General features: G+C 40.6%; 1 protein-coding gene across 9 annotated transcripts in view; it reads right to left on the bottom strand.

Annotated features, from left to right (window-relative positions):
• The window catches only part of DNAH11 (dynein axonemal heavy chain 11), a 302015-nt gene that overhangs the window by 244239 nt on the left and 33855 nt on the right, over positions 1–23921 (bottom strand). For 8 of the 9 annotated variants that reach the window (XR_011976511.1, XM_072650882.1, XM_072650884.1 and 5 more), the window contains 5 exons: positions 21592–21825; positions 20816–20983; positions 11841–11957; positions 4712–4849; positions 4105–4229 (listed from right to left, as the gene is read on the bottom strand). Coding sequence is in view for 8 of the 9 variants with exons in the window: in XM_072650882.1 (XP_072506983.1) it covers positions 4105–4229; positions 4712–4849; positions 11841–11957; positions 20816–20983; positions 21592–21825 (782 nt within the window). In the remaining variant the exon portion in view is untranslated. Of the gene's footprint in view, positions 1–4104; positions 4230–4711; positions 4850–11840; positions 11958–20815; positions 20984–21591; positions 21826–23921 lie in introns of those variants that run through there. The other variant, XM_072650888.1, reaches the window with a different exon arrangement.

Genomic DNA, 23921 nt, shown 5'->3' with positions numbered 1-23921 from the left:
GCTAAACAAAAGGAAGAAACCTAGGTCCCTTTCAGAGCAGAGTTTAAAATCAGAAATAAACAGATACCTAGAAAAGGAAGATTTTAATTATTTTTGAAAGTTTCAGCAAGAAGCAGAAGGGAAAAAGGGAAGTAACTACATTGATATGGGAACAGAAAAATTAAGAAAGAAGGTGTTAAGATGGTCCTAGAGGATAACGAGGGAAAGAAACATTAGAAAAGAAGAAGAAAAAAGGAAGAAGTAAGAGAAGAGAGAAAGAAGAGCTGATTTTTATAATGCATTTTAAAGTCTGAAAAGCACATTAACTTCATTTGAGAAAATAAGAGAAATTATATGAAAGAATCCATAGGATTGGTAAACTCAGTCCAAGTATGGCAGCTAAGTGGTAAAGGGGATATGGACTGGAGTGGGAGTCAGGAAGACTCCAGTTCAAATTCTGCCTCAGATAGCTACTAGCTGAGAGCACCTGGGTAAGTCACTTATTTTCCATCTGCCTCAGGTCTTTCACTTGTAAAATGGACATCACTTTAGCACCTGCCTCCCAGGATTATTATAAGGATAAAATAAGATAATAAAAGTACTTTGCAGAGGATTCTGGGAAGATGGTGGAGTAGGTCAGAAAATTCCAAACTCTCAAGATTTTTCCCCACAAAAAGAGTCAAAATACCATTTTGGGCCAAACAAAGTGTGGGTGGAGATAAAAATGGGACACAACCAGGTCTTCCTGGAATAATTTGGAAGATCAGGAGAGCAATCCCTGGACAAAGTTTGGTCCCTGTGTAGAATAAGCACCTCTGAGCTGGGGTCTGTTTTAACAACAAACTGCAAGCCCTGGCATTAGCTGGTTTGAGAGGCTTCCTCCTGAGAAACTTTCACTCCTGAGATAGTGAGGGGAGTTGGGCATTTGCGCCCAGGAAGATTTGCTGATAAGGAACACCAGACCCAGCTGTGCTGTAAAGAGCATCAGGCAAGAAGGAACCAGCATACACCCTCCTGGTGAGTGCAGAAGCAGTGGGGTAGAAAGCACCTGGCTGTGGGCACTTACAGGAGGCTGGAGGTTTGGCTTTGGTTCCAAGTATACGGGAGAACTGAAGATCTGGGGCAAGAGACCCCATTTCCCATACTTCAAGGATAGAGGTGATTACAAAAATTTAGCAATTACCACCACAACAAAAAAATGTAGAGGCAAAGGGGAAAGAATCCAACCATAGAAAGTTAATATGGGAATACAGATGACTGGGGTTCATCTTCAGAGGAGGATATTGAGGTAAAGAAACCACTAAATGGTCACTTACCCAAAAAGGATTTATAGAAGAACTTTAAAAAAAGACTAAAAATCAAATGACAGAGATGGAGGAAAAACTAAAGAAAAAAATAAGAATAATCCAAGAAAAACAAGAAAGTTATGAAAGGAAAGTCTACCATCTAGAAGAGGAGATCCAGAATCTTCCTTGAAAATTAGACTTGGGCAAAGTAAAGCCAGAGAAATGATAAGAAATCAAGAAATAACCAAAATATGAATAATGAAAAAATAGAAGAGAAAGTGAAATGTCTTATAAGAAAAACAACAGATCTGAGAATAGACCAAGAAGAGAAAATATAAGAGTAATCAAACTAACTGAAACTTATGATCAAAAAAAAGAATCCTGATACAATAATGCAAGAAATAGTTAAAGAAAATTGTTCTGAAGCATTAGAACAAGGGGGGAAGTAGAAATAGAACAAATCTGTTGATCACCACTTAAGGATAATCGATCCTTCAAAGAGGTGCTATGAGAAAAACTGTCAGTCAATTCTGAAACCCACCACTCAAGGATAAAATATTAAAAGCATCGAGATTAAAACAATTTAAATGTGGTGGTGCCACAATGAAACTCATACAAGACCTAGTAGCAGCTATATTAAAGAACCACAAGTCTTGGAACATAATATATTGAAGAGCAAAGGTTAAGTATTATCCTGAATGAAAAAAATATACATTTATTATGACGTTGTTACAAAAATTCTGAACTTATTAGAAGATTTGACATACAAGAACCAAGAGAAATATAAGATACGTATCAAAGACTGATTACAAAGGATTCATAAGGACACACTGTTTACTTTTCACTTTTCATGTATATGAAATATAAAATATGTCTAAGATTCTTACTAATAATTTGATAGGAGATGCAAATCAAAACAACTCTGAAATACCAAATCACACCTGTCAGACTGGCTAACATGACAAAACAGGATGATGTTAAATGTTGCGGAAGATGTGGGAGAGTTGGAACACTAATTCATTGTTGGTGGAGCTTTGAGCTGATCCAACAATTCTGCAGAGCAATTTGGAACTATGCCCAAAGGGCTACAAAAATGTGCATATCCTTTGATCCAGCAATATCGCTACTAGGACTGTATCCCCAAGAGAACATAAAAATGGGAAAGGGTCCCACATGTACAAAAATATTTATAGCAGCTCTCTTTGTGGTGGCCAAACACTGGAAATCAAGGGGATGCCCATCAATTGGGGAATGGCTGAATAAATTGTGGTGTATCAATGTATTAGAATACTATTGTGCTGTAAGAAGTGATGAACAGGAAGACTTCAGAGAGGCCTGGAAAGACTTATATGAACTGATGCTGAGTGAATAGAGCAGAACCAGGAGAATTTTATACACAGCAACAACAGTTGCGAGGATTTTTTCTGATAGACTTAGAACTTCATTGAAATGCAAGGACTTAAGATATTTCCAACGGTCTCTTAAAGTAAAATGCCTTCCACATTCAGAGAAAGAACTATGGAATTTGATTGCAGTATGTAGTAGATCATTTTCTTTTTTATTACATTTGGTTTGTTTTATGATTTCTCCCATTCATTTTAATTCTATGCAACGTGACTAAGGTGAAAAAGTATTTAACGGGAATGTATGTGTAGAACCTATGTAAAATTGTATGCTGACTCGAGGAGGGACAGGGGAGGAGGGGGAAAATCTAAGTTTATGGAAGTGATTGTAGAACACTGAAAGCAAATAAAATAATAAAAAATAAAAATAAATTAAAAAAATAATTGGATAGCTCATCAGTAAAATTGGGGAAAATATGAGTAGGACATGAATTTAAAAGCTAAAATCATTTAGGAACAATTTAAAAAGAGTAATTATTTTATACAAATGAGGTACAAGAAGAAGAATTGATTACAGAGGAATTAGATGGGGAAGAATGGCTGGTAATTCTCATAACCTACTTTCATCGGGAATGGATTTAAGAGGGAACAATACATATATATTTAGAAGAGTATAAAAATCTTCTAAATTCAGAAGAAACAAAATGGTAGGGGCATAAGGAGGGGGAGAGGACAAGGGAGAGCTCTTCAGAGGGGAGTGAGAGGGAATAGGTAAAAGTGGGGTATAGAAGGGTGTTCAGATTCATAGGAATGGGAGGATAGGGCAGGGATCCTTGGAGGGGGGTAGGCAAGTAATAGGAGGGCAAGGTAATGGGTAGAAGTAAAGTAGAGGGGCAGGAAGGATAGGAAGCAAGATATATGCATAAACATAAAAACAAAGATAAGGAGTAGGATATATTTAGAAAAGTATATGTCTATATATGAATATATATGTGCATGTATATATCTACAGCTATAAAGAAACATATCTAAACTTTATTGTGGCCTTCAGGGAGTAAAGGGAGGGGAAAAAAGAACAAATTTAAAAAGTACACAGCAGAGAGCAAAAGAACTCACTCACAAGGAAGCAAAGAAAAGATGGACAATTTTCAACACAAGTATTATTTATCATACAGGCTTTCTTGAAATGAAAATTTATTGTTACATAATTTGAATCTTCTCTTATGTTGTTATGCATATGACATGCTTTTTTTCTTTTAAACTTTGTATTTAAGTTTCAACATTTAAGTTTATGATATGCTTTTGGTTCTTTTTTCTATTCTGTATTTGTGTTTTGGCGTTTGAGTCTAAAATTAAAAAAAAATACTCTGCAAAATTAAAGCATTTATAAATGACGATTTTTCATCTGAGATCTAATAATAGCTCACTCACACTCACTGCCACCAGGTTGGGTATGATTAAACTGCCCATTAATCCCTAAAATTTGAATTTCTTACGGATGCTGAAGATGCACAAAGTTGGACCAGAATCCACTAAGGCGACTGCGGACTTCCTTGGCCCATTTGAGATTTCCTGAGGTAAATGGCATATTCTTGTTGAGAACTGGATTTCCTATTTCAACCTGCATGTAGGAAATGTGGAGGGAGGGGGAAAGTCCCAGTCAACTTAAGTGGTTCAAATATTTTAGACTTCCTCATTCTCTTCTATGTTATCAGTTAGTGGAAAATACCTTAAATCAGAAATAAGTAACTTCAATTTTAGACTATCCCAGAATGTCAGAGTGGAAAGGGGTCTCAGAGGCCATCTGGTCCACTCTGCAGCTGACCAAAAGTTCCCTCTACAACCTCCCCAATATGTGGTCATTCAGTCTCTGAAGACCTCCAGTGACAGGAGGCTCACTACTTCCCAAAGCAGCCCACGCCATCTACTGTCAGAAAGTGTTTCCTTACATTGGCTTGAATGGATTGTCAGGGGGTGGGGGGTGGGGTTGGGGGGAAGAGCACACTCCCATCCTCTACGTGTGCTTCAGAAAGTTCTTACTTAAAACTCTGCCCATGTCCAAGAGTGAAACCCAGAAGTGCTCCCAGGGACTTTAAGACTTACCTGCTTCCTGTGCTCACTGTACAGGTGCTTACACTGATCCAGCTCTTCATGAAACATTTGCAACAACTTCTTATAGTAAGGGCTGAAAATGTCCATGACAACTGGTTTCACCAGAAAATTCCCAAACATCAACAAGAGCTATTAAATAAAATCCAAATTAAAGAAAGATCCAGGCTCTGAAACACACCCAAGCAATTTCCTAATTTCCCATTAACTCTGGCACAAGCCCGATCCTAGCTGTCTCACTGTGATCCACCTAAAGTTAGCAGAGACTGGGTTCTTTGTTTCTCCCCAGCATGTCAGCGTCCAAATGCAGGGATGAAAACATGGCCAAAATGAAATAGAGATGCAGAGTTTCCTAGAGAATCCCCTCATGGGGTTTCTGCTATGTATATGGAAATGGTTTCTCCTTTTATTGGTGTTTAAGTTCCTAATGATTGTTTTTAAGTTGCCAAGAAAAGCAGTCACTGGGATTCAATGTACTTTCTCTGCTCCAACAAAAGTGCAACAGTCATATCATGACCTCCGCTGATGGGACTTGGCCATCCAAAGACTTGCTTCTCCTACTAAGAGACAGATGCTACAGTGTTTGTTGAAACTGTGGATGAAGACAGTGCTGTATTTTCCCAAGTATAAAAAGGCTACATTCAGAAAGCATCTTGTGTCTGATTCCGTAACTGAAAGCAGTTGTATGTGGAGGGATGTGATGTATAAGTTAAAAGAATAAAGGGATAAAGTGAGGCAGATCCATTCCTGTGTGCCTAATTGAATTTATACATCCTTTATACCATCTAAGAAGTGGACACAGAACTATGGCCAGATTTGTGAGCTTATGCTCCTCTCGGTCTTGGTTTATTCATCATTATTTTTTTCTTAAGATTTTGTTCAGTATTTTATCCCCTCCCCCATTACAAGTAAAAACAATTTTTAACATTCTTTACTAAAACTTTATTTTCAAAACTCTCTCTCTTCCATCTTACCCCCATTGAGAAGGTAAGCAATTCCATGTAGGCTATTGTAACAGCAAGCCCCCTAGCATATCCAGGATGACCTGTTAGCCCAGGTTCTTGGATCTGCTTTTCTTAAAGGAAAGCAACTTTTAAGGGGATCAGGGGAAAAGGCATCACCTTGAACTTCAGAGAAAATACAAGCAGAGAAATAAAAACCAGACCGGGCTCTACTGCCTGACTCAAAGCAATATTGCTGTAAACTTTGCATACATCCCTGGATGGATAAGAGTTTTTACATTTGAGCAGTCAGAGAACTCTGAATCTCAACCAGGGAATCACAAGGTCCTTCTCATAAGTGAACCCCCAAAGTAAAATACCAACTCAGAGTATACATACACTTCTCAGAGCCAGAAGGCATCACAACCCTTAGACTCAGTGCCTAATTAGAAATTAGCAAAAGGTGTGAAAGCCTTCCTACAAGCAAACCTCTCCTAAGCAAGCTTCCCTTAATGGGCTACACGTGAGGCCTATTATGGGCAGGGAAGATCTTAAATCCCATTAACATTACAGTTATACATGTATAGTCATACAAAACATTCATAAGTCATGCTGTAAAAGAAAACATAGACAAGAAAAAAAACTCAAGAAAAATAAAGTTAAAAGAAGTATGCTTCAATCTGTATCCACACACCAACAGTTCTTTCTCTGGGGATAGATAGCATTTTTCATGATAAGTCCTTTTCATGATAAGTCCTTCAGAGTTGTCTTGGATCATTGTATTGCTGAGATTAGGTAAGTCATTCCTGGCTGACTGTCTTACAATATTGCTGTTACTTTGTACGCAGTCCATTTTACTTTGCACTCATGTAAGTCTTTTTAGGTTTTTCTGAGAGCATCCTGCTCATCATTTTAGTATTCTATCAAAATCACATACTACAACTTGTTCAGTTATTCCCCAATTGATGGGCATCAACTGAACTTCTAATTCTTTACCCCCAGAAAAGAGCTGTTATAAATATTTTTGTACATATAGGTCCTTTTCCTTTTGGTTTTCTTTTAAATTTATTTCAGGATACAGACCTAGTAGAGGTATTGCTAGGTCAAAAGGTATGCATGGTTTTATAGCTCTTTGGGCATAGTTCCAAACTGCTCTATCTACAGAATGGTTGAATCAATTCACAACTCCAACAGAGCATTAAAATCTCATTTTTCCCACCTTCCCTCTAACTTTTGTCATTTATCTTTTTCTCTTCTATTAGCCAATCTAATAGATATGAGGTAATACCTCAGAATTGTTTTAATTTGCATTTCTCCAATCAATAGTGAGTTAGAGTATTTTTTCATATGGTAGTAGACAGCTTTATCTGAAAACTGATCATATCCTTTGATCATTTATCAATTGGGGAATGGCTCTTATTTTTATAAATTTGACTCAGTTCTCTACATGTTTGAGAAATGAGGCCTTTATCAGAGAAATTTGCTTCAAATTTTTTTCACAGTTAATATTTCTAACTATATTACCTCCCATCCTATTCCCTTTCTCTTTTCATTCCCTTTTCTCTCTTCTTTCTCCCTGTCCCTCCTCAAAAGTGTCTTGCCTCTGACTACCCCGTCCCCTTCTCTTCTATTGTCACACCTTTGTCTTATCCTCTTTCCCTCCTACTTTCCTGTAGGGTAAGATAGATTTCTATATTCAATTGAGTGTGTAAATTATTCCCTCTTTGAGCCAGTTCCAATGAGAGTAAGGTTCAGTTTACTCATCTTTCAAATGAGGCTGGGTCAAATGCTCTTCGTCTTCCACGATGCTCTGATTTATGCCTTTGTGGGTGGCCTACACACCAATACAGATCACTACCCTTTAGTTCAGGGAGGTCTTAATGAGGGCTAACTATGTACAAGGCACCGTGTTAGGTGTGGAAGAAAGACACAAAGTGAAAAAAAACCAAATAGTTTCTGTTTTCCAGTTCACAGTGGACCAGTTGGCATCCAAGGTCCCTTCCTGCTCAACATTGATGATTCTGTGATTCCATAATCCCTGCTCTCAGCTTTCAAGAGTTTCTTGGTCAAAGAATTCATCAGTTTCTGGTCAAGCTGGTAATGAGTCCCTCTAAGCTGGGCTAGCCCTATCAGTGGATACTGGATATGGAGTCCTAAGTGGGCCTATCCTCCAGACCTCACTTGCTGCCAGAGTTTGGGTTCTGCTGGCCCATCCCTCAAGAGCCCAAGGCCCTTCCTTCCTAGGTCAGGATGAGACTGCAGGACAGCTACAGTAAAGGCATGAATACAGCAGGAGCTGACAAGGTCTTCCCAGGTTCCCCTGGAGCTCAGGGGCTCCTGGGAAAGACAAAAGCCTAACACTGCATGTTTGACTAACAACTGTGAAATCTGAAACAACTTTTCTTAGCTTTTTTTTTCTTAGCTGAAGTAGAGCCTCTTACTTAAACAAACAAATGAGCTTTGAGATTATAATTATCAACAAAAACCAACTTCCTGAATTTGCCACTTGTGTTTTTGGTCTCTAGACATAAGACCCACAGCAGATACCCTAGACTGAGAAACAAGGTCAGGGTTCAAATCTGGGCTCGGCCATTTGAAAACCTTGGGACTGTATCTCTCTATGAGCCTCAGTTTCCTCCTCTGTAAAAGGCATTGCCTACTTTACAAGGTTGCTGTAAGGAAACTGCTTTGTAAACCTTAAAGGGCTCAATATAGATGTGAGCAAAACTCATGATTCTGAATTCAGAAGTTCCTTAATTTGGCTACAGTATGAAATGGAACCAGTGAGAGAGAGGGCCATTGGGTGTGCATGCTACGTTGACTCTGTAGCACGATATCTACCTAATGATCAAATTATAGGGCATCAAGGTCCTGTGAGATGAGTGTGGCTTGAGGTTCAGAAAACTAGGGTTCAGACTCCCCTCTGATGCATCCTACCTGCATGACCTTGGGAGGCTCACCTAATTTCCTCTGGACCACAGTTTGCTCATCTGTAAAATGGAGTACTTAGATTAGAGGTGCCTCTATGACTCTATGATCTTCTAGAGAAGGAAGCAGTTCCAGAATCCAACCAGTGCAAAGTCAAGAAATAAGTGAGCAGGAGATTAAAGGTGGAGACCCAAGCTTCCTGATTTCTAGCCCCAGTGATTATGATCCTACACCATGCTCATGGTATCTGCAGCTCTTGGAATTGAAGTGCCATTTTATTTGGGGAGTATAAACTCAGAGTAAGATTTCTTTCCTGAAAAAGTAGATGATCTCCTTGGCATGTTGTTCTACTAAGGCTAGCACATTTGTTGAGGACGTGGAATAATAGGGAGAGGAGGAGAGAATGAGGCTTCCCTTTCCTTGTTGGAGTATTTAAAAGACTGAAGATGAAAAGGCATAAGGATAAGGGTTAGACATATGATGTCATTGATATAAGGGACTCCTAGATCAGGGGTTCTTCATCTACAGTCCCTGAACTTTTGTAAAAAAAAAAAAAAATCTATCTACACCTAAGTCTTCCTTGCTCCGAGGCCTAATCCCGAGTCAGTAAACAGGACACTGAAAAACAGCCAATACAAGGCACTTTAGAAAAAAACCCCAAACTGTCTGATACTGCCCTTCAGCAAACTCACTGGAAAAAGAACCAACTACATACCCAAGAAGAAAGCACGCAAGTTAAGATGGAAAAGTAATTACATTTTCATGAACAACCTCAAGGCAACGTATTTAGCTTTTCCTCACAACATCAAGCCCAACTAAAGTACGAATACTGTCTGCTTGGACTTTCCTGGTAATCTGCTTATGGCCCCTACTTCCTATTATACCATCAGTGATTAACTTTCTCTTCCCAACAATTGTTTTGTAGGGTTTGTATTTAGTGTTCAAACCCCAAGGTAAACACTTCCTCCAAGGGAACATAAGAAGTGTTTACAGTAATCATGGAAAGAAACATTTATCGCTTGCCCTAAGTTTCCAAACACTCACTGAACCTCTGATAACAAGGACAAATTCTTACTTGGCTTCCCTGAGATGTTGGAGAGGCGCAAATCAGAATGGACCACGTACCTCGCCTTTGAATCAGTGACGCCACCATGGCTAGGCATATACTCCAAGGAAGAAATGAGGAAAAGATCCTCCACATGCCCAAATATTCATAGCAACTCTCTTTTGGGTAACCCAGAACTGAGAACAAAGGGGATGCTCATAGAATGGGCAGTGGCAGAAGAATAGAAAGGAATATTAGTGTATGGTAAAAAATGACAAACATATGGAATCAAGAAAAGAAATGAGCTCCCATATGTTTGTCATTTTTTTACCACACATTAATATTCCTTTCTATACCACTACTCAAAGCCTTCAATAAAGTAAAGTTTGAAATAAGAACATTAAAAGGCAGCCTGACGCTGATATGATTGCTCTGGTCCCAAGGACCAGAAGGTAAAGCACATTTTTCTCCTTTATTAGTCACCTACTATGTGCCAGGCAGAGAGAAGGACAAAGACAGGTGAAGAAAATGCCATGACATTTGCTGTTAGATCCCTGGGAAAGTCACTTCACCTCTCTGGGCCTCAGTTTCCCCAACTATAAAATGAAAGACCTTCTAGTTAAATCTATGATACTATAAGCATTCGATTTAATTCCAGAAGCTATTATTAAGCATCTAGCATGCTTCCAGCACTGCACTCCATACACTTTGTTACATGATACAAAGAAAAAGCCAAAAGCAGCCCTTGCCCTCACGAAGTTCACAGGGTTATAAGACACACATGCTCACCAACATCTTGACAATTTTGCTCTCCAGTGCTTTGGAACTCTTCCCTGGATCCACCATTTAGGTCTCATAACAAAGCTACTCGGACTTGATTGCAAAGATCTAGGATGCCTTGAATCTCTATCAAGATCTGATGGGATCTGTTCCTTGGACTTTTCTACTTCCAAAAATACTTTGGGAGTGGCACCCTCCTGTTTATCTTCTCTGCTCTCTCCACTATGCACTTATCCTCTCTGGGTATGGTCATTGAATGGTCCCAGATGTCTAGCTGCCTTTCTCCCTCTGACAAGGTTAAAGAAGTTTGTGCTTTGCAGTCTGATCTGGGCTAATCTTAAAATTGATTTCTAATTTGCACCAACTCTGTCATACTTTCCTGTTTCCTTCTCCATGGTTTTCATATTGTTGGGTTTTTAAAATACTTCCCCCCAGATTGATTTCCTTTTATATATTTTTCCCTCCATTTGGTGCCTAAACTGAAAGGCATACTTTGGGCATGAGACCCCCATCATCGATGAACAAGAATAATTATAATAGTAATAAGCTAGCGAGAGGAAAGCTCAAATGTCATCGGGGTAAGAGCATGCAGTGTCTTCAATTAGGGAGGGCGCTGTACTGGGAGTTAAAGATCCTCCCCACCCAGACTTTGGGTGGGCTATCAAGGGAAGCTTGTTTTGTAGGAAGGCCCACACCTTTGGTGAATTGCTAATGAGGTACTGGGTCCCGAGGTTTGGCTCCAGCTCTGAAAAGTTATGTATACTCTGAAGTAAGATTTTGTTTGGGGGCTCAAATCATTGGAAGAATATTTGTGTGATTAGGCCAGGGAGACTCTGGGAAGTTGCTAAGGGGCACCCCCTCAAACACTCCCCGCCCACACCCACCTTTTTGAAAACCCAGATATTGGTCCTTGTCTCTCTGGTAACGATGTGTGTCTTGCCTATGGTCAAACAATTGAAAGCCTGGTCTGTTGGTCTCTGTTTGTAATTTGTACTTGTAATTTCTGTTTGTATTTTCTCTGACATTCAGGGTGCTGCCTTTTTCCCCTGAAGTAAGTGAATGATATATGTGCTTGATTAAAGGAATTGTTGACTCCTCAAAAGTTGCTTTCCTTTTACAGAAGCAGATCTGAGAACTTGTGCAGCAGGCCCTCCAGTGTCTGCCGAGTGCTTGCTGTTAATAGGTCCCGTTTTTTCTCTGTGGGTCCTGAGGAAGACCAAATTTTACTTAAAATTTAGTTGGAAGATAAATTCTGGGCATCTCAGCAAAGCTCAATGCATGGATGCCCTAAAAATACAGTTTAACCAGCCCCTGACACAGAGTGGGCTCTTAGGGAATGTTGACTGGATTGGATTGGATGATTCTCTTATTTGTCCCTTCCCCTAACAATTAAAGTAACTTTGGGTGATCACTGGAGGTCAGAACTAACCTTAAATGCTGATTCTAAGCCTGAACAGTCGAGGAAACCTGCACAAAGGACGGTGCCAAGCCTTCTGTCGAGGTCCAGAATTTTAGCCTTGAACTCGGCATAATCCTCTTCAAATTCCTGGAAGATAGAAATTTACATGGGAAGTTGGGGCGAAGCATCAGCAACCACATGGGCTTCAGTTTATTTCTTTGATGTCGCCGTTCCAATAAAAAATAGCTAACACGTCTACACACTAATGATCATCCCTGAAATCTGCATGTCACTAAGATTTACAAAGTGATTTATGTAAATTCTCTCATCTGTTTCTCATGATCACCTGGTGGGTAGGTGCTATGATCACCATCCCCATTTTATAGATGAAAAAGTGAGACTCCGAGAGATTGAACCAGAGTGGGAGACAGACTTTGAATCCACAAAGTCTAGGACACCCAAGTCTATAGATACTCTATCTATCCTCCCACGTGGCTTCTCATGTTTTCATTTAATCTATTGATCAGTCAACAAGCATGTATTGGGCACCAACTGTATACTAGATACCACTGTGGGCCCTGCAGATATGAGGACAAAATGAAACAGTTCTTGACCTCGGGGAGCTAACATAAGCACACACATGCACAAATGTACATATGATTCTACATACATACATACTACATGACCTGAACATGTGATTTTGTGTTAGGAGCTTCAAATGTGACTGCTTCCTCTGCCTAGGTAGTCCATCATAGCAATTAAAATTGTAGAAAGCTGCCCATGACCTCACAAGGTATAAGCTACTGACTAAAGGTCACACTTGCCTTGGGTATGTGTCTGAGATGGGATGTGAACACAGGCCTTCCTCACACCACCATGCTGCCCCTGCCTTACAAGTACTACTGTGCCCATCGTACAGAAGGAGCTAGGGTTCAGAAAGGCTTCCTGACAGTTGGCAAAATGGCAATCCAGGGCACCATCTCAGGTCTCCCAGCTCCAAAGCCAGAGCTCTTTTCACTAACCTAGGGTCATAACAATGGGAAAGAGTCCAGAGAGCAGAACATATTCCAGGGCCCAGCTTGGTGCCTAGGTTCTCAGGCTCCTTGATGAGACAGATCTGTCCTCAGATGGACCATCCATCACCTTGTGGTTCATGGACCTACAAGCTAACCGAGGCAGGCAAATGGATCCAAAGGCCACATTCCCCTGCAGCCCTCACCCTCTGTCCAGGTATGGCACGAGACAAGTACCTGGATCATGCTTTAAAATAAAGAAAACTTTTAACAACTTCAGCCACAAAATCCTTTTTCTACCTGTATTTTCATTCTCACTGCTATAGGAGAATCTAACTTCACTCTCTCTTATACTAGTATCTCTAAGCTTAAATAGTTTTTATTTAGAACAGACATTCTACAAAAATAGGTAATTTGTATTTTTTTTAATCCAAGGGTGAATCCTAAAATTCAGATTCACCTAGATAATTTACATTACTGATCAATACACTCAAAAACTGCACTGCTCCAAGACCTCAGAACTCATAGAGGTGGACGCTCCCTTCAGCAACACAGATTGCAACTGCTCTACAAATCAGTTGGCAGTTTAATAGTTACTGTGGCTCAAAAACATATCATCCTGTGGCCAAGCTGATGGAGAGCCTACGTGAAGGTTACCAGGCCCACATTGAAAGCTATTGTTTTGGGGCATCATGCTAATCTTGGTTTGATCTGTTGGTGCTCATACTCTGCTAGCATTCACCTGAACAAATGTCTTTAAGACTCACCTCAAATCCCATCTTCAGAAGGAGGCTCTTCCTGGACTCTTCCCCCTTGCCCTACTTCCTTCTCCTCTGAAATTACTTCCCATTTACAGTGTGTGTGCATATGTGTGTGTGTGTGTGTATGTGTGTGTGTGTATGTATGTATGTGTGTGTATGTGTGTATGTATGTGTGTGTATGTGTGTGTATGTATGTGTGTGTGTATGTGTGTGTATGTGTGTGTGTAGAAAATGTGTGCAGGTTTTATATATGCAATTCTTGTGTATATATATATATATATATATATATATATATATATATAAAAGATTCATGTGAGCATATATGTACATGTACATGTATATCATATGTATGCACTGCTAGGTGGCACAGTGGATAGAGTGCCAGGCTTGGAGTCAGGAAGACTCGTCTTCTTGAGTTCAAATCTGACCTCAGACACTTACTAGCTGTGTGACCCTGGGCAAGTCACTGAACCCTGTTTGCCTCAATTTCTTTATCTGTAAAATGAATAGGAGAAGAAAATGGCAAACCACTCCACCATCTCTAAAAAGAAAATCCCAGATGGGGTCACAAAGAGTCAGACATGGCTGAAAAACGACTGAACAACAACATATCTTGTACATAAGTAATTGTTTACATGGCATCCCCCTCCCTCCACTAGAAGGTGAGCTCCTCAAGAGCACTGCCCACATTTTGGACTTTCTTTGTATCCCCAGTGCTCAGCACCATACCAGGCAAATAGTAAGTGCTTAATAAATGCTTGTTTACTGACAAACATGTATTAAGTGCCTGCTATGCACCCAGGTACTATGTTCAGTATAAGGAACATAGAAACCAAAAAAGAAATCTTTTCTACTCTCAAGGAGTTTTTGATAAAAAGCCTTGAAGGAACACAGGCTCTTACCATGCCCATTTAGGACTAAGACTTCAAAAATGAAGGGGACCCCAAACTACAACCCAAGGGTGCTCTCCCCATGAAATGGCCTTCTTGCTGAAACCACTATTAACATAGTGCCTGGATGTAATAGTTGTGTAAGAAGTACTTTAGTGACTGATTTTACCCAATACACTCATCAACAATCATATATTTATGAAGCACCTACGGTGTGCCAGGACACCTGCTCTAGACAGTAGGGATGTACAGACAGTGCCCTTTGAGGAACTTCTATTGAGGGAGACAATATACACGAACAGCAGTGTTCATAGTTTAATGGTCACATAGACTCTGAGAAGTGCCCCTCTCCCCCCATCAGCTGAAATTCTAATCTCCACTAACCCAGATGTCCACAGCAGAAAGGATTGAGTGCCAGGGCTTGTTTGATTCATATTTAGCATCAAGGAAGAAGTCTCCATTTCGCCCAAATCAGTACAAACGTCATTCCTTTTCATTCACATGCTTTTAGCTCTTTAAAAACAGACCTCCCCCAACAAGTTTGAACACGTCTAATGTATCTTTTGTCTCTGTGTCCTCACTCCAGATCTGCTGACCTAAGATCCTGGAACATTATCAAAAGGGCTGAGCAAATACTCAGGTGGCTGAGGAGGGAAGGGCTCTTTGGCTTTGTTGATGCCATCTATCCTGGAGTCTCATTTTTCTAATACAAGGAGAAAATTTCACATTCCAAAAAGGAAACACCACAAACTGCTGACCATCAGTGTGACAAATTCATGAGAAACCACTGGGCAAGCCCTCACAAGCATTTTTGGTTCAATGAAATGAAATGCTGATTGTTTCCACTAGATTGTGAGTTCCCTGAGGACAGGGACTGCCATTTGCCTCTTTTTGTATCCTCCTCACTTAAGCACAATGTCCAGCATACAGTAGGTGCTTAAGAAATGTTGGTTAATTGATTGAATACCTTGTTGTGAAGAAACTGATGTACACCTCTCTTGATTCATTGTGAGAGACAGATGGGAGTGGACCAGCACTCTCAAGAGATATCCAAGAAAAGCAGCCTTTGAGAAGTGGGTGCAGAGATGTATTAAATGGGACCTAATTACCAAAAGTTTCAACTCAGTGATAATGCAGTGGTTCCTGAGGTAGTTTTCACCCATGGGGCTGGTACACTTGGAAGTTTTCCCCTTCCTGGTGATGAGGCAGGAGACATGGATCAGTGAAAGAAGGGGCATTGAAAAAGGAGCGAGGTATTCCTGAAGCTAAAGGGCACAAGGACTTGTCCTCAGGAATAAATCTAAAAGGGTTTCTCCTTGGCTAAATACTGTTTCTTTTCCTTACTTTCTAGCACTTCCAGAATCAACTGAGATCAGAATTTTGTAAACCTCAGACTTCAGGAATCCCAGTTGCTGTGGAGGGCACCAGCATCCTTCCAGTCACCCTGGTCCACAACCTCAGATTCATCTTTGACTCTTATCTGTCCCTCATCCCCCATATTAAATTAGTTGCCAAGATTTAACAATTTTGTCTCTGCCACATTTCTTGTAGCTATATCCTCCTCTTCATTCACATTGCCACCACCCTAGTTCAAGCTGGCCTTACCTCTGAAACTACTCCAAGTTTCTTAATTGGTCTCCCTTTCTCAAGTCTATTCCCTCTCTAATTATCAGCTCAAAAATCCTCAGTTCCTCCCTAGTACCTTGAGGAAAACTTCTTACCTCAGTATTGAAAGTCTTTCACATGTTCATGGGACCCACTTTCTTGAAGAAGACCCCTTCAAGCCATATTCTGCTCAATTGAACTAAATGTTTGTTTATAGTCATCCAGTAATAATCTGGAACCATCAACAACGTGGTGGAATCTTGTCATCTCTATTTTTTTCTGTCACTTATGTGCCTATCAAGATGTAGTCTGCTAAAAATATCATTTGCAGAAGCCTGCCAATTCCTTTCATCATATGCCCATTTTCCCACCTCAGCAAAATCTTTACAAGAACAAGTTACAAACACTTTGAGATGTATATTCATTTACTGGTATTTTCATGATTGCCTTTCTTTTCAGTAGTGTTAATGGCAGTGATTCTCACCCTTTCCCACTCCAGGCATGTGGTCCCCTCCCCTCCTTCAAATACCTTGAGAAGCCTTACAGCGCTATTCTCTATAAAGGACCGAGAGCTACCACAGCCGTCACATTTTGATCAGCCGAGATCTGGGATGACAGACAAGTCTGCTGAGAACAGGCTGGAATGGGCGCCGAGCGTAAACATGAAGGAGAGAGATCATTTATCTTGGTACCTCTCTTGCTCTCTTCCCTATCAGTCCATTAGGGAAAAAAATCGAAGTGAAACCAAGAGTGACTATTTCATTCAGTATTAATCACAACTTGGGAACCTGAAAGCTCTTTCCAGGAACCAACCTGAGAAAATCCCTCCATTCTGTAAATGGTTCAGAAAAGTTCTAACTAAGAGAACACTCAGTAATTCTAGGTCTGTGAGGGATGGACAAGCTTTTTCACAAACATTACCGAGACAAAGCTTTCAAACCTATTCAAGCTGAAGTTAGTCAGGCTTGAGGTTTGGAAAAGAACAGCATTTCAACCAAGCACTGCCTGAATTATTCTTCTCATGAGTGTCATAGGAGTGAGGAAGCCTGATAGAGGAGATGGAGAGATGGCAGATTTGGGATGAAGTCCAATCCTGAGTGTGTGCCTCAAGAACCTCTCTTAAGGCTCTAAATTCAGAACCACTTCCAAACTGTGTTTGGTAGCAAGTTTACTCCCTAAGAGTTACTCATATCAATGAAATTCTAGATCTGGACTGTCCCACCTACCTATCCGTCAAAAGTGTTTCATAGGATTGCAGGTATAAAGGGGCATAGTGGATAAAGTTGTGGCTCCCTGGGAGGTCCCCATACCTTTGAAATCACTGGTTTGTTTTCTGCCCCTCTCTATAATCCTATGGCAAGACGAGGAATAACTTAAAAAGGCTCCCTGTCCTTTTCCCTTCACTGCCTAATGGTTGAGTGGGTTGAGGTCATGTGGCCTCTTTATCTCCTTGGTGTTCCTTCCACAACTGTATTTTCGTGGGATCAAGTTTGCTATAACCTCCTGTTATAAAAGTATCATGATGGGAAAAGCACGGGACTTGGAGTCAGAAAACCTGGGGTCAAACGCTGACTTTGCTAACACAAACTAACACAGGTTGTGTTATCCCGAGCTAAACAGTAACCTCTCTTAGCTTCAGTTCACTCGTTTGAAAAACAGGAGTATGAACAATAAGAAAACCCAGCCTTGTTGCTGTTCAGTTGTATCTGATTCCGTGATCTCATTTGAGGTTTTCTTAGCAAAGATGCTAGAACTTCCTTCTAGGATTTCCTTCCATTTCCTTCTCCAGTTCATTTTAAGGATGAGGAAACTGAGGCAAACTGGATTAAGTGACTTGTCCAAGGTCACATAGCTAGTGCCTGAGGCCAGCTTTGAACTCAGGCCTGACACTCTGTGCCACCTTGCTGCCCAATAGCTAGCATTAGTATAGTTTTTAAGGTTTGCAAAGAGTTTGTATTTGCAAATACAAACGTCACCTCACTTTTACTAGGAGATGTACATAATGGATAAGGGACTAGTCTCAAAGTGAAAGAGGACCTGAGTTCATGTCTATCTCTACCACATATTGGCTGTGTGATCAACAGGCATATTGCTTAACCTCGTGCTATCTCCAGGAAGCTCCATAGAAAGATTAATTGCAGAAAGTGTGTCAATTTATACTGGGAGAGGGAGTCTTCACACTAAAACACCCAGGACATCATAAGTCCAGGCCAAAAATGAGATGTGAACAAGAATATTTGTATTACCAAGCTTATAATGTTATTGGGAGAATAAAATGGGAAGATGCGTATAGAAACTGTATCAATTTGTATAAAACATATAAAGCTATACATCTTATTGTTATTGTTGCGATACATTTTAAATGTTAGGAAAAATGTGTGAAACTGAAGATTGCTCAATTCAAAATAAAAATGAAAGTGCTAAAATGAAAAAGCTACAGAATCTTAATGAGGAAAAAGGTTAGATGTTCCCTTTTCTCCCTCAGTACTTAATTGGACCTTGGCAAACAACTGATAACAAGGAACTATTTTTAACCCAGTGCTGTGGGGATTCTTACAGGCAAATCCCAAGAGACCCAGATGCTAGAAGATCTAAGATTAGAAGAGGCTAAAAAATCGACAGCTCCCATGACTTCCCTTTAGGAAAAGAAACAAATGATTAGTCTGTTTTTCTTTCCCCTTCCCAAGAGAAAAAGGAGGGGAGTGGAAAAAGAAATTTAAGAAGCCATTTGCCCAACAGCCCAAACTATGACTTGAAAGTCAAAGGGTAAACTTCTGAAGCAAGGAGAAAAAGAATGCTTAATCCAGGGCAAAAAGGGCTCAAGTGATTCACAAGGAGAAAGAAAAACAAAAAGAATGGGCAAATGCTGGCACCCAGCCAGGCAAGAAAGGTAGAAAAGCAGAAAGACAGAAAGAAAAGAAAGAAATTGAAAAAGGAAGGAAGGAAGGAAGAGAAAGGAAGGAATGAAGAAAGGAAGGCAGAAGAAAACTAAACAAAAGAGACATTGGCCCCAGTCCTGGCTTCTGCTGTCAAACTTGGGCAAGTCACTAAGCCCCTGAGGCCTCAATCAGTTTTTTCCCTATAGAATGTAAACTCCTTGAGAATAGGACTCTCATTTTTGTCTTGATAGACCCAATACTTGCATACATCAGGTGCATAATAAAGGCTTGACAACACACACACACACACATATATAGACAGAGAACTCAAGATGAGTTGAATAAGAAGGAATGATACCTAAAAAAATTAAACAAAATTGAGGGATGAGAGAGGAAGATATTGGGAGGAGGAAGGGAGAAATGGAATGGAGTAAATTATCACTCATCAAGGAGGCAAGAAAAGCTTCTTCAGTGGAGGAGAAAAGGGAGGATGTGAGAGGGAAAAAGGGAAACTTATTCTTTTCACATTTGGCTTGAGAGAATGACATGCTCACTCAGTTTGGTATGAAAGTATATCTTGCACTACAGAAGGGCAGGGGAGAAGGGGACAAGTGGGGTAAGAGGGATGATAGAAAGGAGGGCAAATGGGAGGAGGGAGTAATCAGAAGTAAACACTTTTGGGGAGGAACAAGGTCAAAAGAGAGAATAGAATAAATGGGGGGCAGGATAGGATGGAGAGAAATATAGTTAGTCTTATACAACATGACTGTTATGGAAGTCTTTTGTAAAACTACATATATACAGCTTATATTGAATTGCTTGCCTTATCAGTGGGGATAGGTGGGGAGGGAGGAAGGGAGACAAGTTGAAATTCAAAGTATTAGGAATGAATGTTGAGAATTGTTTTTGCATACAACTGGAAAATAAGAAATACAGGTAATGGGGTATAGAAATCTATCTTGCTCTACAAGAAAAGAGAAGAAGGGGATAAGGGAAGGGAGGGGTGTGATAGAAAGGAGGGCAGATTGGGGGAAGGGGTAATCAGAATGGGGTGGGGTGAGGGGAGAGATGGGGAGGAAATTTGGAACTCAAAATTTTGTGGAAATAAATGTTGAAAACTAAAAATAACTAAATAAACATTAAAAAAAAAAAAAAGACAACCTAGATCTCCAACCCCGTGAAGGAAACTCTAAAATCATACTATATAAGTCTGATTTTTTTCCTATTTCACTGCCTTTGTTTAGCTCTTTTCTAAATCTCTGGCCCACTGCTTTTGCATCAATAAAGTTCCCAATGACTACAAAAAAAAAAAAAAGAACATATTCCCAGGATAAAAAAAAAGAAACCTGTGTGTAATCAAACTATGATGTAGTCCCAGGGAAATTCCTGTGTTAGTTAACTTAGAAATGTAATGAAATCACTATAAACTGTGTGTCTTAAGTATGTGGCCATAATAATCATACCTATATATTAATCTTCATGTTGAAATGCAGTTCTTTGCCCTGAGTTTCTGTTGAAAAGGGACGTGTTTTTTTGGAGGGACCTGCTTGAGTAAAAGAGCAATGATGTGCACAATAGTGAGCTTTGTTATTCCCCACCAGACAGAAATCAAGAAAACCGTAAGTAACCGCGAATTTGGTGTCTCTCGGTCTCAGACTGAGTGGACTGTAGACCCCACCTCTGCTTCTCTTAATAAATATTGGTTTCTTTACCCCTCTCCCCCCCCCCCACCCCCCAAATAAAGACTTGACAACTGACCAGTTTCCTCAGGAGCTGGACTTGAGGTTGGTCTCTAATACCCCTCTCAGATCTTATATTCTAAGATTTGATGGAATGTGACTCAGAAAACAATATTACCATGTTGTTGTAATCCCATGGGTCATAAGTTCTCTGTTGAAAAACCTTGCAGATCTCCACAAATTCTGCACTCATTTCACGGATCTCGTCATTCAGAACAGTTCCCTTGGTGCCGCCAAACTCTAGCCTTTCCAGCTTCTCCAGTTCCAGCATTGTAGAAAATATGTCCTTTGTAATAAACAAACAAATAACGCTGTGAAGATTCAAACATTGTTCAATGCTATTTCCAGCATCTAATCAGACACTTTAAAGATTCGCATTTTTGTATACACATAAAAAAAGGAAATAAAGATTTTATTATAGAGAAGTAACTAGAAAACAGTCAAAACATATCGAGGTAGGACCTTAGGTTTTCCTCACTCTTGGGCTAGTTTTCTGTCCTTCAGGTACAGTTCCCTCTCTAATGAAGTGAGATAACCCATGTACATGTCACTGCAAATCTTAAAATCGAAGTTTTCAGAGCACCAGATACATTCCATTTCAAGATTTTATTTAAAGACTTATTACATATGGATTTCCAGTTGTATTCAATGTAATATTTACAGAATAATAAAATATGATATGGAAACCAAAGAAAATCTAGAAAGACCTGAGGAGATGGCCACTGTTTGTGTCTGTACAGGGGGCCTCTCCCTATAATGTTCTGAATCACTCAGAGAGTCAATTTCTCACTCGCTCCCTGGATGACAACACCTGTTGGTTCAAAGGCATTGAAAGTGCATTGATTTTCACTCTGGGCCCATAACCTGCAGGAAGTAGGAAGCAACAGACAATACCTCTAGTTTCATCAAACGGTCGAAAAACTTGTCATATCTCCAAAACACCATGTGGGATTGGAAATCCCATGGCTTGACCTCCTGGCATCGGGTGAAGTACCTAGGCAATCCCTCTCTATAGTTGAAGAAAGTATTTTTAAAAGTTTTTAAGATGGTTATGGCCACATGCACCCGTTCCAAGGACTCTTCAACTTCTCCTTTCAAAAGGTCATCCCGGGAAAGATAGGTGACTGCCTAAAAGTCAACGATAGAAACACAGTGGTCAGGAATACAGAGTCAACTTTTCATTGGCTTCACTTTACAGCTGAGGTTATCACAATTTGTTTTAAAGTGACATACACTCACATCTGCCCTAAATATCAGGCTAGCCTTTGGAAAGGTTTTTAGATGAATGATTCAATGCAGGGCAATGAAGAGCAGGGAAAATCATAATTAACACAAGCAACAATAAATCATTCAGTTCATAAACATTCATTGGGTCCCTAGCCCATGCTAGGGGGCAGCTAGGTGGTGCAGTGGATAGAGCACCAGTGCAGGAGTCAGGAGGACCTGAGTTCAAATCTCACCTCAGACACTAGACACTCACTAGCTGTGTGACCTTGGGCAAGTCACTGAACCCCAATTGCCTTATCCTGGGTCATCTCCAGTCATCCTGATGAATATCTGGTCACCTGATCCAGATGGCTCTGAAGGAGAAGTGAGGCTTCTGCACAGCCCTCTCTCACTCAAAACAAAGTCAAGTGCAAGTCATGTTATTATTTCTCTGATGGCATGGTCTTCTTGGGCAATGAAGGACAAACATGCACACAGCACATGCTAGGCACTCTGCAAGGTACCAAGCAGCTTACGTTGTCTTAGAAGGAAGCAATATATCCACAGACTGACAAATAAAGATTACACATGACCCAATACAGAGTAATTCCAAGAGGGAGGTAACACTAACAACTGAGTAGATCAGGAATTGGCCCCTGAGCCAAGGATGCTAGGGATTCTGGAGATGAGGAAGGAATGAATTCCAGGCCCAAAGGACAATGAATCCAAAGGTACAGGGAAGAGTAAGTAAGCCAGTTTGGTGCCAAATGAGCTTGGAAAGCTAGGCTGCTGCCAGATGATAAAGGGCAGATCAAGGTTCTAGACACATGAGATAGCCTCAGTCTGCAGAGGCTCCCACATAGATCGGAAATGGAATATCATGTACAAGGAACAACTAGTAAGTCTATTTGACTGAAACAGAGAGTGTGTGAAGGGAAAGAGCCTGAATTCAGAGGAGAAAAGGAGGAGGGAATCAGGCTGTGGAGGTCTTTAAGTGGTAGGCTGAAGATTCTGCATTTTATTGAAGAGGCAATAGGTTTTTAAACAGAGGGGAAACATGGCTGCTTGTGTTTGTAATGAAGAAAGATGAATTTACTAGTTGTTTGGGGGATAGATTGGAAAAGGGAGATCGCAGAAGTAGAAAGACCAGTTATGGAGTTATTACAATAGCCCAGGGGAGAAGTAATCAGGACCTGAACTAGGGTGGTGGCTAGGAAAATAATGGAGGGAGAAACCAGGCTTGGCATTTGCCTGGGTGCTGGGGGCCAGGGATAGGAATGAGTCAAGGATGACTCCCAGGAGGCAAACCTGAGCACCTGGAAGGATGTAACTGTTGGAGGAAGGAAGGTCTAGTTAAAAATGCATTTGGAGGGTAAAGAATTCTGAGAAGGGCTGCAGAGTTAAGAAAGCCAAGTCCACAGAGCAAAGAGCACTACAGCCTCCTGATGCAAATGAAGACAATGCTAGGAGACAACAAAACTTGGGTCACAGACAAAAGGTGGTGGTGATGTCAAGCCAGAGTATACGGCCTCCCTTCTGTTGACAACTGACAAACTAAATGCGCCTCATAACAGGAGGCTTGAAAAACCATCCTATTTCAGAGCAGCGCTGGTCCAGCTTGCAACAAGAACAACAGTGACAACATACTCCTAATTGGCACAGAGAGGTGGGCATTCACAGAGTCTTTCTGAGGACACCAGGAAAGCCTCTGGCCTCCCAAATCCTTCACACACCTTCCACCACCACTGGCCACCATTAGTGTCTGATATCCAGAATTGCTTTGAACCAAGAGATTGGCATCAATTAATCTACACACATTCCTACAAATAGACTGAATTTGGAGTCCATGCCTTAGTTTATTAGCTGGACATGTGAATCTTGTAGAGACCTTTCCTCCCCAAGCATCACAGAATTCTCCTGGTCTCACAGTGCTCCATGCAACTCAGCTGTCAGAGCCCAGGGAGGCAGGGGTGGGGCGGTGGGTGGGAGGAGGGGAGCAAAGGGGCCGTCTGGGACCT

Source organism: Notamacropus eugenii, chromosome 3 (assembly GCF_028372415.1).
Source record: "Notamacropus eugenii isolate mMacEug1 chromosome 3, mMacEug1.pri_v2, whole genome shotgun sequence".
In the NCBI taxonomy this organism is placed as follows: Eukaryota; Metazoa; Chordata; class Mammalia; order Diprotodontia; family Macropodidae; genus Notamacropus; species Notamacropus eugenii.
Note: the sequence above shows the minus strand (reverse complement) of the source record. Positions and strands in the feature narration are given on the sequence as shown.